The sequence below is a fragment of the Strix aluco genome, chromosome 17 (assembly GCF_031877795.1).
Source record: "Strix aluco isolate bStrAlu1 chromosome 17, bStrAlu1.hap1, whole genome shotgun sequence".
Lineage (NCBI taxonomy): Eukaryota > Metazoa > Chordata > Aves > Strigiformes > Strigidae > Strix > Strix aluco.
Window position 1 is genome coordinate 2,226,133 of NC_133947.1, and position 17,750 is coordinate 2,243,882.

Sequence of the window (17,750 nt, forward strand, 5' to 3'; positions counted from 1 at the left end):
TAATTAGCAGGGTGATTTTCTTCTTTTTTTAAAAAAAGAAAGAAAACCGGTGGGAAAAAAGTTGAAATACTTCTTTTCTAGTTCAGTTAATTATAAGTACCCAGGGGTGAGTTCTTATAGAAAAACCATAAACCAAAGTGCTTTATTCAGTATTATGGGATTTATTAATGTGCTAAGTCTTCTCCTTGCTGCTGCTGGCTGGAGACAACTGCTGGAAAGGCCGAGGGATGGATGAGCTGGGGGCTGAGCTCCCCCCTGGGATGCTCCTTGGTCATGGCACTGGCACATCTGGGCAGATCTCTGGCTTTGGAAGGATGCTTTGCCCTGCTGGTGTCCCAGCTCCATTCCTCTCCCCCTGCCCAGGCTGCTCAGCTGACAGCTTTTCCCACAACATGAATCACAATTTCTAAAAGCAGAAATAAGGTGCTGAATTTACCCCTTCACTGAGGTTTGGATGGTTTTATGCCATGGGAAGAACTTACCCAGGGAGGTGCTGAGTTATCCTGTATCGAGCTACAGGTCAGGCTGAGGTTAGCTGCTTTGGGTGAGTATTCAGCTGAAATCACCCTCCTCACGCCCACTGCCCGTAGGAGCCACAAAGCCTTTCACCCACCCCGAACGCCAAACGCCTCTGCCCCACAGAGTGCTGGAGGCAACTTTAGCAGGTGGAGGAAACCCCGACAGCAGAAAGACAAAAGCTGCATTTGCCCCACGCGGTGCCCGTTGCTCTGCAGCTCGGGACTCGCCCTGATGAAGGCATTACCTGATGCTGAGCAGTTGCCATGTCTATTTTTTCAAGGTGTTTTCATGAGGAGTTAGATAGTAAATATGTCTTATTTTTTCCTTTATTTTTTTTTTCTTTTTTTGCCCCCAGAGGAAGATCTGTTCACTCCTTAAAGAGCTGTGACTGGGCTCTGATCTCTGGCTACTCTGGGATAAGTTGCTGGGTAGGACAATGTGTGCCCAGAGAGAGATGCCTCTCACCCTGCAATGTGTTATAGGGAAGGTGGGTGCTCTCCACAGTTAGAGCCTCTTTGTTTAAATGAAAAGGATCTCCAGAAGCAGCTGGTTCCTATCTGCTCAGAGGAGGGACTCTCAGACTGGCAGCAAAGCAGGCTCTGCCAGAAAACCTCCAGTTTGCTTTCCCACTCATTTCCCTGTGCTTTCCTCCAGCTATTTTTGTGGCTATTTATGCATAAGCAAATTTCTCCTTCCTTCAACAGGGAGAACCTCCTTTGGACAGATCCTGAGCTGCAGCCCTGATTGTGCATTCATGGCTTCACACCATGTTTCCATGTGAATCTCTGGCAGCAGAGCTTCATCGCTGTGACTTTGCAGAATCAGCTGCTAATTCACATCCCTGATCTTCACCTCTTAAACCCTGCCCAGGGCTGTCTGAAGGACCAGTTCTTGCTCCCTGGCCTTGTCCTATGCTGAGGAGAACCATGAAGCTGAGATGGGAGGGATGAAGGGTTGCAGAAGGGAAAACTGTCTCAGATTGGTGGTGAAAAGGCTTGTGAGGTGGTGAGGCTGGAAGAAGGGAGAGAAAATGGAAGGTGAACCTGAGGCTTCAGCATCAGCCCACAACCCAAGAGTCATGCTGCTGCATGAGGAACAGAGATGGACTCTAAGAAAATAGAGCTTATGCTGTGGGATGCCATGGGGATTTTTTGGGACGGGGATGTGATGTTACTGGATCTGTAGCCCCTCCTTGTCACGACTGAGCCGATGCTCTGAGTGGCCCACAGTAACCTCATGCACCTGCCCTCTTGCCCATTTAGACTGGGGCTACGCACCACCTTTGCTCAAAACATGTGATAACAGGTGTGTTAAGGCCATCACTCATTTTGAAAGAAGGAGTTTTAGGATTTTTCGAAGCTAAGGGACTGTTTTTGGGGTGGGCGCACTTTAGATCAAAGAGTCCCACAGCTCACAAACTCCCTTTGTTCCTTTTTTCAGTACCCTGAAGCCTGGATAAATTACATGACAGATGAAATAATCAATAAACAGAGCAACATGGTTGTGTATCTTGGCAACGATGATGCTAATCAACCATGTAAACTGACTTTGCTCTCTCTCTCTCTCTAATGCAGTGAAATCCCAGCCGTCTGCAGAAAAGGAGTGATGCTGGCTCTCTGCAGTGCTGGGGGACACGGACAGCCCTTTCCGCCTCCTGCTGCCTCTCCTACTACACACAAGGTTTCTACTTCAGCAACCCAAAAACTCACTAAATGCTTCCTGAGGTAGAAAATGCACAATAATACCCAACACCAGATGGGATCACCTTCAGCCCCCCCCTTGGAGAACATCTCTCACATTCAGATTCTTGGCAATTTGGTCGTCCCGTGGTTACGCTGCTGGAAGGGCCTCCAGGAGCAAACCCCATCACTCTGTGCTGCCACGCGGCCTCACTTGGGATCTTCCTGAGCAGTGAGCAGGTTGGATCATTTGTGGGTCCGTACAGCGTGGTGTTATACATGTCCTTGCCTCTTGCTCCTGCTTTGCTCTAAAATCCTTGTGCCTTTTGCAGTATATAGCTGCTGGGTGGGAAATCCCACCTGCAGAGCCCAAGCATTACTGGGAGGTCTTGTAACCTATGCAACCAGCCCACTCTTGCAGAAAAAGGTATTTTTCCTCCAGTATATGTTATTGGTATATGAAGGGATGTAGCTGCTGTGTGGATGGAGTCCTCCTGCTTGCCTGCAGTGGTCAGAGAGAGCATCTACCACCTCCCTCCCCTCCGGGCCTGCAGCCAGGCAGGATGGGCTGGAGCCAAGAGCTGAGCAGCACCAGCCCTGCCAAACAGCAGATTTTCAGCGTAGTGAAGTGAAGGATGAATCTGCAAAAAAACAAGCAGGAAACTTGATTTTTTCCAAGGAAACCACTGACAGAATTAACATCTTCCCACAGTCTAGTTTTTGGTTGCATCGGGTCACCTTTCTCCTGGCCACAGAGAGGAGACCAGGCAAATTTTGAACTGGCTGTGTCCATTCTATAAACATTGATTTCTCTGTCTGTTTTCAGTCTGCCATGTGCAGCGAGTGCTCCAAAGAGCTCATGCCATGCTGATTCATTCAGTGACGGGGACTAAAAACACAAGTTATGTAGTCAATATGAAACCAAGATTAATGGCTTTTCAGCTTGAGTTCCTCTGTGTGAAACAAATCCTGTGTTGTGATTTGGTTGTTTAATGTTTGTTCAATGTTAGGCATTAATAGCAACTTCTTGGCGTGCACAGGTCATTCGTTCACATATTTTGGACTTTCCCTCATCTCAGCCTTGCACTGATCTTACTTTGCTTAACCACAGAGAAAATTCCTGGAGATAATCACTTGCCTCCAGAGATTAAGTGTAAAAGAGCAGAAAATGAGCCCAACCTCTGGTGCTGGTGTTTATCCTTGCTCCCTGCATTCCTGCGGCAGCTCGGAGGTTGGGAGGGAAAGCCAACCAGGGCTGATCTCCCCGCAGTTTGCTTTGGCATCTGCACTGGCATTTAGTTTGAATGTCTTCAGCTGGAAAACTGCCTGTCTTCTGCTCAGCGTGTGTCAGCAGCGCCACTGAGCCCTTTTGCCTTGGGGTATCCACCAGGATGGTGTACGATGAGCTGCCCGGCTCTGACCTGCCCTGCCCACCGTGAAATGGTGGCTATCAGCCTCATCTCCCCAGCTCCTGGGCAGCCTGGAAGGAAGGAGCTCAGCCAAGAGTGACCCACGGCATGGAGGAGCCTGCTGTCTCCAGCGCACAGCTAAGAGAAATGTAATTACAGCCGTAGCATTTCCATCACTACTGAGCAGCAGCAGCAGGCTGAGTCTCAGGGGAGGCTTTTCATTGCGTTGAAATCTGACTTTATTAATTAGCAGCTTCTGATCTCATTTGAGGGTTAAGTTTATGAAACTGAATCCTTATTTCTCTGCTTTCCTTATTCAGCTGCCTGACTGAGTTTTGTCCAGTGGATGGTTTGAACCTTAGAAACTCCCAAGGTGTCTTATTCTTCAGGCACGAGCTGTGCAGGCGAAGCCGCGGGGCAAGGGGAGATGACGAAGACGTACAGAAGTCCTGGTGGAAGACAGAGAAAGAAATAACATCTCAGGAAAACTGAAAACGGGGACAGTTCCTTGCTGTTGAAGGTCTTACTCCCAAACTATAGTTTATTTTCCCCTCGCTGGGAAGTCCCCCTTCCCATGTGGGATGCTGGTGGCAGCACCCAGAGCCCCCACTGTTGCGGTGGGGTGCTTTAGCAGAGCCTTCGGTGCAGCCCGAGCTGCTCCCTCCTCCCAGGAAAAGCTTTCCAGCCTCTCTCTGTTTATCCAGTGAGCCCCAGACTTGGCTGTAGGCACTTATGGGAGTGCTTGTTGTTTATCTAGACATCAAATATTTTTTTTTTTTAAAAGGGAAAATAGCCACTAAACAGCCCTCGAAGCGTTGGGCTAGTATCTAATTCCACTCAAAGAGCTTTGTTAGATAATTGTAATACTTTTCTGAGAGAAAATAGAGCAATTGAGGCTCGTAATTAAAAGCTATTCAGACAGCTTTGATCTTTCCCTCTGCGTCTTCACTTACCAAACATAAATGCCAAGGAGAAACTCTTGGCAATATTTACTGTCACTATTCTTGGTGTTTGCCTTGAAATTAGCTCCTCTTCCTCCCTTCCAGCAAAAGGGAGGTGGGGGAAGAGAAATGTGGCAACGTGGCATGTGGCTTTTCAAGAGGGGTTTCTTTGGAAATACTTTTTTTTTTTGGAGCGTGCCTGGTGTCCTGCCACTCCATGATGACAGCAAGTGTGAGCTCCTCTGGAGGCCTCAGAGCTGCCCTAGATCAAGGGTTTATCACCCCAAAACCAGCTGGGTGGGAAATGTCAAACTTTGAGGTGCTGAGACCCTCTGAAGGCACCAAAGTGGACTCGTTTCTCCCAGAACTAGCACTAAAGCCGGAGGGTCACCGTTTCCTTGGGTTTGCAGTGGGAGCATCAGTGGCACGTTAGCACCGATCGTCCCTAATTGCGATGACACCCAGGGGCTCCCAGCATCCCGTAGGTGACAAGGCGAGTGTCACAGATAAGTCAGGCTGTACAGAAAAGGCACAAATTCTGTCTCTTGGATTGCTTTAACAGTATCCTCTAGAGACTCTTCTGCTTCATATCTTCTATATTCCAAGTTTTTGCTCATCCATTTTTGATCTCTCTTTTCATTTTTTTTCCCATCTAAAGATGCTTCTGAGAGCCAGGCCTTCATCCCTTACTGGGATATTATTTCTTTTCTCACCTGAAATCATGACCAAGCAGTAGGAGACAGTGTGAGACTGCGTAACTACCGGGGGATTACGGCTTCACAGGGGAACAAGCTGCAGCACAGCTCGGATGAGGACAATTGATTGAAACAACCATTATTACTTTCTGCAGCACGAAGACTTAAAAAGGAATAGTAATTTCCGATCCTCGCCTCTTATCTCGGATGCCTGCGTTTAAAGCCTGCGGTGGGAATATGAGCCCTGTATGAGCCCTAATTCCTGTTTCTGGGGTGGAAAATGGCTTCTTATCCCTCTCCCAAGGATGATGAAGCAGAGTCCTTCAGGGCTGTCCGTCCTTGTGGGTGCAGCTGGAGCGGGGATGGCGATGTCCTTCCTGGAGAGGAGGCAGGCAGGAGCCTGCTGCCTTCCTCTGTGCTGCTCCAGTGGGCAGGAGCAAATGGAAATCCTTCAGCTCCTGCTGTAACCAGGGAGTGGTGAGATTACCTGGCACCTTTGCCCTCATTAAGACATCCTGGACTGTCCCGGAAGGAAATTTCCCCAACTTTGGGGCTGAGCTGACTTCCCCACTTGATGCATGGACGGCTGGGAAGGGGGTTAGGACAGCAGGGAGCTGTGCGAGTCCCTGATTCAGCCTCCTGCAACCCTGCAGACCCTGGAAGGGAGGCTTGGTTTAGAAGGGGATTTATTTGGTGCATTGTTAAGAGGATTTATTTCCCCGATTCCAGTCTTCAAGATGTGGCTAATGTGGGCTGGTGTAATCTGCAACAAGCCAGCCCCAGCAGCCTGATGAAATTCAAACGACTGAGCCGACGTGTGGGTTTTCCCTGGGGTAAACTTGTGCAACGAGTGGGCAAGTGCCTCCTCGAAGGTGGTTTCTGCTCTCCCACACACAGCCGTAGCTGCCTGGTCTCGGGTGCCGAGCTCAGAGGGTCTGCCCGGGCATGGAGAGCCCGAGTTTGCGGGTTTCCCTGCAGAAGCACGGCTCCAGCCTGCGTGTGAGGCTGAGCAGCTCTGCGGGAGATCCAGCGATGCTGAGCTGAAAGCAGAGAGTGCCGCTTAGTGCTGCTGGGCTGAAACACAGGAACCCGCTGGACGCTCCACCGGCTGGCACACCGGCCAGCTCAGCGCACCGATGGGAGCCAGAGCCCCTCCTAGGCCCAGGAGGAGACCTTGGCCAGTGCAAACCCCTTCTCCCCTCGTAGCCTTGCACCCCACGAGAGCAAAGAGCTGATACTCCTGTCTTGAGCATTTTACATAGAGAAAAGCACAGATGGAGGCAGGACGCTGTTGTGAGAGGATATGCTGAGAGATGGGGCTGCTCATCCTCAGGGAGAGAAGGCTCGGGGGGTCTGAGTAATGTCTGTAAATGCCTGGTGAGGATTGCAGAGAAGAGGGAGACTTCTCAGTGGTGTCTGGTGGCAGGACAGGAGGCACAAGCTGAAATATGGAAAATTCCATTTAAACATAGGAAAAAACTTTTACTGTGAGAGTGGTGAAGTACTGGAACAGGCTGCCCAAAGAAGTTGTGGCACCTCCATCCTTGGAGACATCCAAAGCCTTGTGGACATGGTCCCAGGCAACATGCTGGAGGTGACCTTGCTTGAGCAGGGGGGTTGGTCTGGGCGTTCTCCAGAGGTGCCTGCAACCTCAGCCCCTCCGATTCTGTGACAGTTCTGACATTTGATTTAAATGGGAAAAGCTCCAGCAATGACACTATCAGGTCTGAAAGTGGGTGACTTCAATTTGAAAGGTTCTTTCCATCTAATGAAATAGGGTTTCCACCTAATGAAATATATAATGCCTTTGCTACAGACCTAGTGCCAGTGAGCAGTGGTGTGGCAGCTAACTAGGCAATTTGTGTGTGAGGTGGCATCATCTGATCCAGTTTTCTGCTCTCAGAGAGGTTTCCCCACCTGAGGAGCCTGTTGCCAGCAGGTGGCAACCGTGCTAAAGCAGTGGGTGCCCACGGTTGCTCACCGGCAAGGCTGGCGCTGCTCCCTGGCCTTGCCTGGGCAGCATCGAGGGGTCACGCAACACCTCTGCACCCCCTCATCTGCTGCTGGCACCCGCCTCCTTCCCTGCAAAGGTCAGTCAGGACCACAGCACCCAGCTTTTGTTCCAGAATCAGCCACCCTTATGGTCCCCAGTCCTCCATCTGTCAGGTTTTCCTTCTCTTCTCCAAATTCTTTGAGTCATTTGATACCTCTTGAGGGCCATCAGCACCTTCTAAGTGCTTCTGGTCTCTTCTGCACATCCCTCCCAGTCTCCTCTTGTGGCTGGGGTTTGCTAAGCATCACCCCACACACCTGCACATGCCGACACACACACACACACTGTCAGGGCCAGGTTTTGAAAAATCCTTGTGTTTGCTGATAGTTGCAAGGTGCAGCTAATGAGAAATAGAGAGAAACCAGGAAACTTGGCTCAGGGCACCCTGTGGGCACTAAGTCTGGGGGTTTAAGACTGTGGGCTTAAGGACCCACCTCTGTGGTGTGTTCTTCATGAGGCTGGCTGAGACTGGGGATTCAGCTCTTGATCTTTACAGCAAGTTAATGTTGCAGTTGGTATAAGAAAAATACAATTCCTGGAGAAGTTTCACCTGGAAGAATGTGTTCTCCTTCCATGTTCTTCCAGAGTTAACACCTTTAATATGGAGAAGGCAACACAAATGATCTTGTGTTCACAAATCTCTCTCAGTTTTCTACAAGGGAAAAATGAAATTGCCATCATGATGTATTGAAGGTTGTTAATTTTGGTGTTGGGGATCTGAGGGCACTGATAGGGCTGAATTGCCCTGAGTGGCCTCAGCTGGGATCTCCACCCACACCTTTGCCCATTGCTCCAGGAGCCCATTTAAGCTCAGACCTGGTTCTAGCCCTGTCTCCTGGATGGATCTGGAACTTGGTGCAGCTTTATCTCCAGCCTCATTTTCTGGCTAGACCTTGGATGACTGCTGTAGGTAACTTGTCTCCTGAATGGCCTTTGGTATGTGCAATATAGCTGGTCTCTAGTCCTGTCTCTAGCCACACCTTCTTGTTTTACCTGTCCTGTGCTTTTTCTGGTGGAGTTTGGACAGATAAGAGCACAGGTTGGTGCTTGTGGATCTGGGGAAAGCTGGAGAGAATGATTTTAGCTGAGCAACTTTCTTTAAACCAGTAATATGTATACCCTATGGGGCTAAAAGGTGTGAGAATAAGCTTTTTACAGACCTCCCACTTACTGCAGCCATACAAGACCACTTACTGCTGCACTCAGCTGGGCATCCCCCTCTAGGACAAGGGCTGGGGGCAGTTTGGTTTTTGTAGAAGTGATGAGGGGAGTTAGTTTTTGGTGTTGCTTTGGCCAAAAAAACTCTACTCACTTCTACTAAGGTGCTTTGGTGGCTAATGTGGAGCCAAAATAACAGAGCTGTGGCACATGTGCTGTCCTGGCTGTGGTAGGTCACTATTAAGGACTGAACATGGCAACAAGCCCTGGTCACTTGGCAGGTGGATGGTGGGGTTGAGACTTCTCCATAACTGGAAGAGGTGGTGTGCTCATCCCACTGTCTGTCAGTGAGGGAGAGGTTCCCTTGTTGGGAGAAGGAAGTTGGGGTTTCAACATGTTTTTGGTGTTTCTGATCTCCAGAATCTTCCTCTCAAGTCCTGGTGCTGTTGAAGTACTTCTACTATTTACCTGTTAAAGAAGGAACTTTACCTGCAGTGCTTGCTGGAGTTTTTCTTGTGGCTTACAAAACACCTTAATTTTGTTACAAATCTACAGTATTATATTTTATATTAAGTAAATGCAATATATATACAGGAAAGATATGGGACAAGTAGCTTTCCCTGGTGAAAGAAGGACCAGTCTCTTTTTTTTCCCCATGAGGTTTATTTCACTAATCACTCTTAAATAAATATATTTGACACTTAACAGGAACAATTAGTTAAAAATAATTTCTAACACGAATTCCCAAGGTTGCCATAGACTTTGTATGGTGTTGTTTAATGCTATTTTTGAGACCCAAATCTTTCTTTTTTGGTTTAACTTGTGTGAGCAGCTCAGGAAAGAGGGAATTTGGGGTGGGTTGGAAAATAGACATCCCTCAAAATCAAAAACAGAGCCATAACACACATATGCACACACATGGACACAGAAATGGTTTGTTTTCTCTTCCAAATACTCATCTTGCATCCTCTGTCCATTTTATTGATATTTTATGGAAAGTGCTCGTTAGCTCTGCTCCATGAAACAATCCTCCAAATAACAACACAGCTATTAAGGACTGAGCATTACATTAATCTGAAAACTGGTCTCCAGCTTGTCTGTGCTGTACAGCAGATGGCAATAAAGGACCACTGTGTAGCAGTAACACCTCTGAAAAGGAAGTTTTCTGTCCTTAATGCTTCAGAGTGTGTAATTAAAAATAATATAAAAATGCAACTTTGAGAAGCTGGGAGGTGCAGAGAGGGGAAAATGCAAGAGTTGCAAGTAAGCTGGACAAACCATGTGAATGATAATGAATAAACACATATGTTACATGTAAATGAAAAAAAAACATTGCTCATCCGTTAGCCACCCCTTCAGTTGGCAAAGTTGCCCCTGCAAAGCCGTGGGAGGGAAGGGATCTGTGAGCCCCAACCCACTGTTCAAGAAGTTCTGCATTCCAGCATCTTCCGGAAACTTTTCCGAAAACTGTCGTCCAGGAAAGCATACAGGAAAGGATTCAAGCATGAATTGGCGTAACTGAGGCTGGTGATGAAGTAGGATATACCAATGACCATGGAGGTCTGGGGCAAGTCAGTTGTCAAAGCCACGATGGTGGCCAAGTGGAAGGGGGTCCAACAGAAGAGACACACAGCCAGGACTATGAAGACCATAATAGTGACTTTCTTCTTGGCTTTGTCCAGGGCTTTAGCATTAGAGTTCAAGTGCATGTTCCTTAGCTTGTAGAGCATCATGGTGTAGAGGATGCAGATGGTGGATACAGGAATGGCAAAGCCAAGGATGAGGGTATAGATCCTGCTGGCTTTGAACCAAAATCTTTCGGGCTTGGGGAAATTGAGACCACAACTCTTGATCTCCAGGTCATCTATGTAGACATTGGCAAAGATGATGAAAGGGAGAACTATGATGGTGACTAGGATCCAGATGCACAAACTGACAATCCTGGCTGCTCGGTATGTACGATGTGGCATCCTCTTGGACCTGACTGTAGCCAGTACTACCAGATACCTGTCTATGCTCATCACTGTTAGGAAATAAATGCTGGAGAAGATATTGTAGTGGTCTATGGACAAGATGACTTTGCAGAGGACTTCTCCAAAGGGCCAGTAGTGGAGGAGGTGTTCAGCAATATTAATGGGCAAGACAAGTGTGAACAAGTCATCAGCTATAGCAAGGTTCAGGATGAACATGTTTGTCACGGTCTTCATCTTGGGGGCCTTGAGGATTACATAGATGACAGCAGTGTTGCCCGTGAGCCCAACGGCACAGATGACAGAGTAAATCACGGGGAGGACAACGTAGAAATCGGCTGCCTGCTCTTGGAAGGTGAAGTTGAACTTCATGCTGTTGTCCAGGTAGCAGCTGTTGCCTGTGTTGCTGCAGGTGCTGTTCAGATCATCCCGAAGAGAGCTGTTTCCCATGCCTGCTGGTCACAGACCACTCTCAGATGTCATTGAAAGCCTTGCTAGCCCAGAAGGGAGAGCCTTTTTTTCTGTGAGAAGCAACTGCTATCTCATTTAGAACTGGGTTATTTCCAAAGAGTGTGTTGTGAGGCAGCATGGATCATCTAACTTACCTCTCCTGTCCCCCACCATTGGAGAAGTTAGATTTTGGAGTGATTGGGGGAAAAAAAAAATAATTGAAAGACACATAAGGCTCCATAAACAAAGCAAACAAGAGAATTCTAACTCCCTATGTAAGTCAAGGAATTCTCTCTCAGAGCATCCTGGTGAGCTTTGGCTTTTCTCTGCTGGGGAAGTCAAGTGGCTACAGTTCAACTGTCTGCAGCAAGAGTCCTCAGAGCTGGCAGGAACAGGGAAGGCAGAGAGGAAGCTTTGTGCCTGGTCAGCTACTCGCAGCCCTCGAAGGACTTGAGGGATGGCTGTTGTTTCACTTGCTGCTGGAACAGAAGCGTTGCAGTGTCTAATTAGTGCCTTCCTTTGTGTCGGAGTTCAGACTCTCTTCATGGACTGAGATGTCACAAATAATGAAGAAGTTTCCGACACAGCTACTCCCCATTCCCAGGGTCCCCTAGTAAAAGAAAGGGGGGGCAGGGGGGAATAGAGTTCAAGGAGTATTTCCAAAACTAAGGGTTAAAGGGGTTTAACCCACAATTAAAGTACTCCCTAAGCAAGGTTAGGTTATGATCTCATTCAATATGAAGACCATCTCCACTGCAAACAACTGTGGCAGCACACAAAACTTGGCACAGATGGACAGACAAACCTGTAAATCTGAAAAGTTCAGGATTATTCAGGGAAGCAGGGAGAGAAGTACCCTGGAAGCAAATCCACTTCAGAGTCAAAGCAAGGATTACCCCATCTGTTTACATCTGTTGCTACATCCATCGCTATTGCCTGAGCCATACTTCCAAGAATTCCTCCGCAGGGAAGTGAACAAACAACCGACCCCCCCGGTGAAGATCAAAGACTTGGCAACTGGTCCCCAGGCTCTGAGAAAGAGAAGCGCCTCACTTCGCTTGCGTTTCATTGTCGTATGGCAATAAAGTGAGCAGGACCGCCAGCTTTGGGAACGGAGGGTCGAAGTGCCCCTTACCTGGCGAGCGGCTCCGGCTGCCTCCTCCAGCACCTCCTGCTCGGCACTGTTGAGCCTCTTCTCTCAAATCCGAGTTGGAGGAGGGTCTCTGGGATGCTGACGTTACCCGCCTTTGCGATCATATCAACATGGTGGCTCTGCGTTGCATGTCTGAGCAATTAGTACTTGTTCACACCAGGGAAGGGGGTGGGAAAAAGTTTTCTCTCTGCAGGGCTATTTAAATAGTAAATAAGGTAGATGCTGACGAGCAGCTGATGCTCCAGGGCTGCTCTCTTCAGGAATGAGGGAGATGTTGAGGGGCACAGGCAGCACCCAGGGCTGGCAAGCTGTGGCTGGCTGAATGAGGGATGTGTGAAACAGTGGGAAGGGGGCGGTTAAACTGCTTCAATAGGGAACGCTGGCTGGTTTTAACAAAGGAAGATGCACAAATGTGGGGAGGGGAGGGAGTAGGAGGAGGGTACACAACATTACAGTGCTCAAAATGAACAAATAAACAGACGTACCTTGCCAGATCTTGCTGGTTTCAGCTGCTCTGGGGGAGCTCAGCTGGTTTTCCCCAGCTGGGTCTCTGCTTCAGCTTTGGAAATACAGCTAAATCCTTTAGATGTGCATCACAAGATGCTGGAGTCCTGTGAAGCCTGACAGAATTGCACCCCGGGTTATACAGCAAAACCAGCAACGATGTAAGATCGCTTTACCTTTGTGTCCCTGTAAAAAGAGGAAAAGAGGAAATCAAGGGTCTTCTGATTCTCCTTTAGTGTTTTAAATGTATCCCCCAGCTGCAGGTTGCCTGACCTTTGTTTCAATACCAGGCAAGAGACAATGCAGCCATCCATCAGTGCTGTGCCTGGCAGTGTCATTTAACCAAGCGGGTCAGCTCGTTTGTATGAGCCGTGCAGCCAAGAGCTCTGTTTGACTTTGCTCCTCTTCTGGAAATGTTTACCCTTTTCCGGCAAGATTACTGTGCTCCTGTAAATGGGTGGGAACAAAACACTCCATTGCACTTGGGGAGGTAACTGCTTAAGGCCATGGGTATAACTGACTTTTCAGCAGATGGTACAACTATTACAGATATTTTCTGTGTTTTGGCCAAAATCTGACCAGCAAAACTAGACAGAAATTAAAGATTGCCCAAGAAGATGCCTAGGAACAATATGGATGATATTTCTTCAGATGAAAGACCCCCAGAGCCCTCCTCTTGCCTGTTTTGGCAAAGCTGGCACAGCTTGTAAGCACTTGTGAGGGAAGCCAGGTTTTGCCAGGTCTGCAGGGAGACGGCAGTTTCCCAGGAATCGCTGCTGTTATTGTCAAAGAGGAGAAAATACTGGAAGATAGAGAATTTCAGTAGAATGTGATGTGAAATTTATTCATCTGTAACTATTTTCCCAGGGCAAAATGGTGTAAAAACATCCATCGTGGCTTTTTTTTTTTCCCCAGTATAAAGCACATCTCTCCGGGCTCTGGGAGATCTTAAAAGCTGTCCTTTCACTCCCCAAACTATGTTATCTTGGAATCGGCTGTCACGCTGCCTTGACCACTGGCTCTGTGCTCAAGTGCTGTGTGTTTTGGGACATACTTGGAAGGGGATGGGAGTCTGGGGGCTGGGGAGGGCTGCAGGGGTGGCTGGGCACCTGTGGACCACACATGAGCTGTGCCTGCCTGGCTGCCTGTGCCGCCTTACTTCTCATTATCTGTAGTGAGCACAGTCTCCTGCGTGCCTTGGTTAGGATGTGTTTGATTAAAACTACCTTGTCAGAGATGAGATGGAGACAAAGAATTTAATCTCGTCGTCTAGTGTGAGTAGAGGGGGTTTTGTGTCTTTTATATCCCCCAGGCAAATCCACGGTGCCTGCTTTCCGAGCTGTGCTCCTTGTCTAGTTCCTCTAACAGACTTGCACTAAAACTCACCTGCTTTGGGGAGAACAATTGCAAACAGATCTAAATTCATGCATGAAATTGCTTTGCAGCAGGAGCGCTTCCATCAACGATGAGAAAAATCCTTCCCTTGCGTTGGCTCTGGATCCCACCAGAGCCAGTGGCTGAGCACAGAGGAGGCACACTGTGTGTGTTGGCATGATGTGAACAGGGAGAGCCTGGAGGGAAGGCTGAGAGGATGTTTTATTCATCCTGTTTTCTCTGGCTGGGTGTCCCTTCCACTTGATTATAAATGTTATGGTGGCTCAAAGCCCTGAAAATCAAGCACTAGTTTGAAGTTGCTGTCACGAAGGACACAAGCTGTGTTTTCTCCCTGAGCCACTTGAACCTGTTCTCGTGCAGGCAGCTCCATCACCAGCACGGTGCAAGAGGGACAAAGTTTGTATCCCTGGCAAAGCCATGCCGTGGAGATGGACTTTGCCTCTCGAAACCCACGTTCACACCATGCAGCTCGAGATCCCTTGCAATGCCAAATCAATGGTGCTTTATTGCCTTCATAAAGTTGACGTGCTGCTGACTCCAAAGGCCACCCATCATTCTGGAGTTAGGGAGAGCTGGGCTGCCATGGGTGCCTGGGGCACCAGGAGTGCCCAGCACTGGAGTGGTTGAGCCGCACCAGCAGCTCACACCTCGCTGGGGATGGGCAGGGCAGGAGCTTTCTTCTCCTGGGTTGCTTTTGGAGAGCACTTCAAAATGTCTGCTCGAACGATGGGATTATTTCCCCACCGACAGTGTGAGCGATGCTGTCCGAGGCCTCTGAGCTGCTTCAGTCCTCCAAGGAGGGCATCTTGTCTAAAGAGTTGTTGTCTAAGGCAGAAAGCTGCTGCCTCTAACCAGGTTTCAGTCCTTTCAGTGAGGACTTCTCCAGGTCACAAGGAGTGAAGCCTACCTCACCTCCCTTGTTGATCCACGGGGCAATTAAAGAGGATGAGTTCCTCTGGATCAGCCCCTGAGATAAACCCTTCTCCTTTTTCAAAGTCACAGTAATCTTGTCTGGATTTAATTTTTGAAACTTTGTTGAATTAAGGCTGCTTTTTATTCTGTGCAGGAGCCCCAGGGGAGGTGGAACCAGGCTTGCTCAGGGGTGACTTCACCGGGTAAGGGAATGAGTGTGTTCTTCCTGCAAGGGCTTGCAGGGATAGGAGACATGTTCAGCCATTTAAAATGAAATTAATTAACTGCAGGAAAGAAAACAGACTTGATTATGTTCTGCTCTTCAGCGGGGTGGTAAAGTTGGAAATTTTTAATGCACCTGTGCTACTGCTGCCTAAAGTCACAGATCACCTGCTGATCAGGCAGTAGCTTTCCAGGACTTTTTCACCTTCTTTGAAAAGCATATTCTTGTCTCTAGAATTGAATTCAAGGAGAGCTGCTAAATAAAGCAAAATGAAGATGGCTTCTTAGTCATGCCGGGTACCCCTCAGGATGCACCTTGCTTTTGACATTCTTGCTTTGCAGACAAGGTATGATCATCTCCCTGTGGTCACAGCGCTGGCAGTCCTTGTCCTTTTCTGGGGTGGGCTTTGGGCCTCACCTCCATGTCCATCCAGGGAGGATCCACAGACAATTTACAGAGACAGAGAGGAGGTTTGACTGGAAAGCTGGGGCTCAGAGAGGGGTGTAATCACGCGAGCAGGCCAGATTTGGATTTGGGTTGCTGTTTTAGGACTCCAGCTTTCCTAGACACATGAAGGGATTGCTTTCCCCTCTGCTTCACTTCCCAGCTTTGGAGGAAGAGGTTGTGCAGTGCTGGGCTCCGTATCCCTCCCAGTGCTCAAGGCAGGGAGCAGCAGCCCTCTGCTTCACAGCCCTTGGGCATGATCTTGGAACTCCTGCAGCCACCAGAGAAGTCCTGTGACTGGGTCCTGTTTGATCAGACTGCTTTGTTTCACACCCCCACCTCCCCTGAGGGATTAGCAGGTGAAATAATCCTGTTTCGTTGGGCTCCTGCTGCTGTCAAAGAGTCAAGTTCATCTCAAGAACACAGATACACAATCAATACTCTTTGCTCATCAAAACAAAATGTTCTCAGCTGACTCTCTTGTAGTTGCTGGTTATTAGGGTGATTTATTTGTATGAGGTGTTCAGGCTTTTCAAAAGGTGGTACAGCACTGCAGGTTAATTTCCAGAACCAATTATGTCGAATGGTCTGTAAGTGATGGCTTCTGGCAAGTAAAGCCGGTGCCTGGTCAGGTTATATTTATTGTAGGATAACTGTCACTACGCTGTAACCTCTGCCTCGGGGCTGAGCCTCCCCGAGCCTCTCTGGTCCCAGCCTGGGGATGCACAGGGGTTGGCCACCGCGTCCCCCACCAACCACCCACTCCTCCTCGGTGCTGGCTCAGCAGAGGAGCAGTCGGTGAGTGTTGGCGTGAGCTGAAAAGCAGAAACCTGAGCTTATTCAACACCCCTGTGCTGGGTGCTTCCCCCTTTGCCACCAGCTGGGACGTGTCCTTCTGCTTCCTAACCGTTCCTAGGCTGAGCCAGGTTGGCTTAGGCAGATGATGGTGCTCACCTTGTGGGACGCCCCTGGGAACAAGGCAAAGGGTGTAGGTGCTGATTTTTCTGAGGGATGAGGATAGAGATGTCTCCCTCAGTGAATTGTGGGTAAAGAAAGTGCCTTTGAATGGTAATAACAATTGCAATGGATCCAGCAGCGGTGACACATCCAACCTGCCGCAAGCTGCAGTGAAGGCAAAGTGGTACTTGAGGTGCTTTAAAGAAAAGAGTAATGAGGCTTACTTATAAATGGCCTGTTTTTGTCAGGCAGGGGATGTATCAATAACTGCCCCATCTCTGCCTCTGCAGGGGAGCAGTCAAGACAAATGTTGTATGAGTAATTTCCTCAGACTGGAGGTGATGGGGGAATAAAAGCTGTAGCACTGGGACGTGGTGGGTGGGTGGCTGGAGTTGTTTGCTCCCTTCCTGCAAGCCAGGAAGGAGGCTGTGAAGCTCCCACAATGGGTCAACCATCTTTCCCAGCAGCTTTTGGAGACCCCAGCTCTTCTGCAGGACACCCCCAGCCCCGTGGTGCTGGCAGAGCCCTGGGCATGTTCCCAGAGGTGCCATCCAGCCGTGGAGGGCGAGTGGCATTGCAAGAGGCTGCCAGGCTCCCAGCAAGGAGCCCGTGCTGTTGGAGTGCCTCTGCTGTGCTGGCAGTGACGTGTTAATTAATAGAGCTCTGGCAGTGAACCTGCGGCCGTATGAGCAAGGATGTGGTACCAGTCTTGCTGCAATTTATATGTATCTGTGAGAATTTCGAGTGCAGGCAGAACACTGTGCAGCTTCTTTAAACACCTTCGTTCCCCCCCCTCCATTGATCTGGCTTCAAGCAGCCTTGTTCCAGAGAGAAATGAAAATAATTTCCATTCCAAGATACTTTTATTCTCCAGCACCCTTTCCTGCTTTTCCACAGGACTGTAAGTGAGTCTGTGCTTTGTTTTCTGCCCTGAAACAGAACAGTCTGTCCAGACCAGGGCCCTTTGGCAGAGGAAGGTTTCTGGAAGGGGCCTGTCACCCTTTTCAATGCTGCTCATCTCCTTTGAGGGGTGTGTGGGGCTCGAGGCAGCAGCCTGGGGCTCCCCTTTTTGCATCGGTGCTGCCATGAGCGGTGGGCAGGGGCTGTCCCGCAGTGTGTCCTGCGATGGCTCTGACTGCTGTGGGGGTGCTGCTGCCTCATCCTCCTTAACTCCATCTGGAAGCAGAGGAAATTATTCTGCTGGATCAATCTATGGATCGATTTGTCTTCTGGGCTTGGAGCTTTTGATATTCCCTATCTCAGGTTTCTTCCATCAGCCCATGTGAGT

General features: G+C 48.9%; 1 protein-coding gene across 1 annotated transcript; it reads right to left on the minus strand.

Moving 5' to 3' along the window:
- Positions 1-9,875: 9,875 nt before the first annotated feature.
- On the minus strand, positions 9,876-10,874 carry NPBWR2 (neuropeptides B and W receptor 2). Its single transcript, XM_074843406.1, has one exon. It carries the CDS (start codon positions 10,872-10,874, stop codon positions 9,876-9,878), a length of 999 nt encoding a protein of 332 aa, XP_074699507.1.
- Positions 10,875-17,750: the final 6,876 nt, after the last annotated feature.

Coding starts and splice junctions, on each gene's coding strand:
- NPBWR2 (XM_074843406.1), bottom strand. CDS start 10,874: ATGGGAAACAGCTCTCTTCGGGATGATCTGAACAGCACCTGCAGCAAC.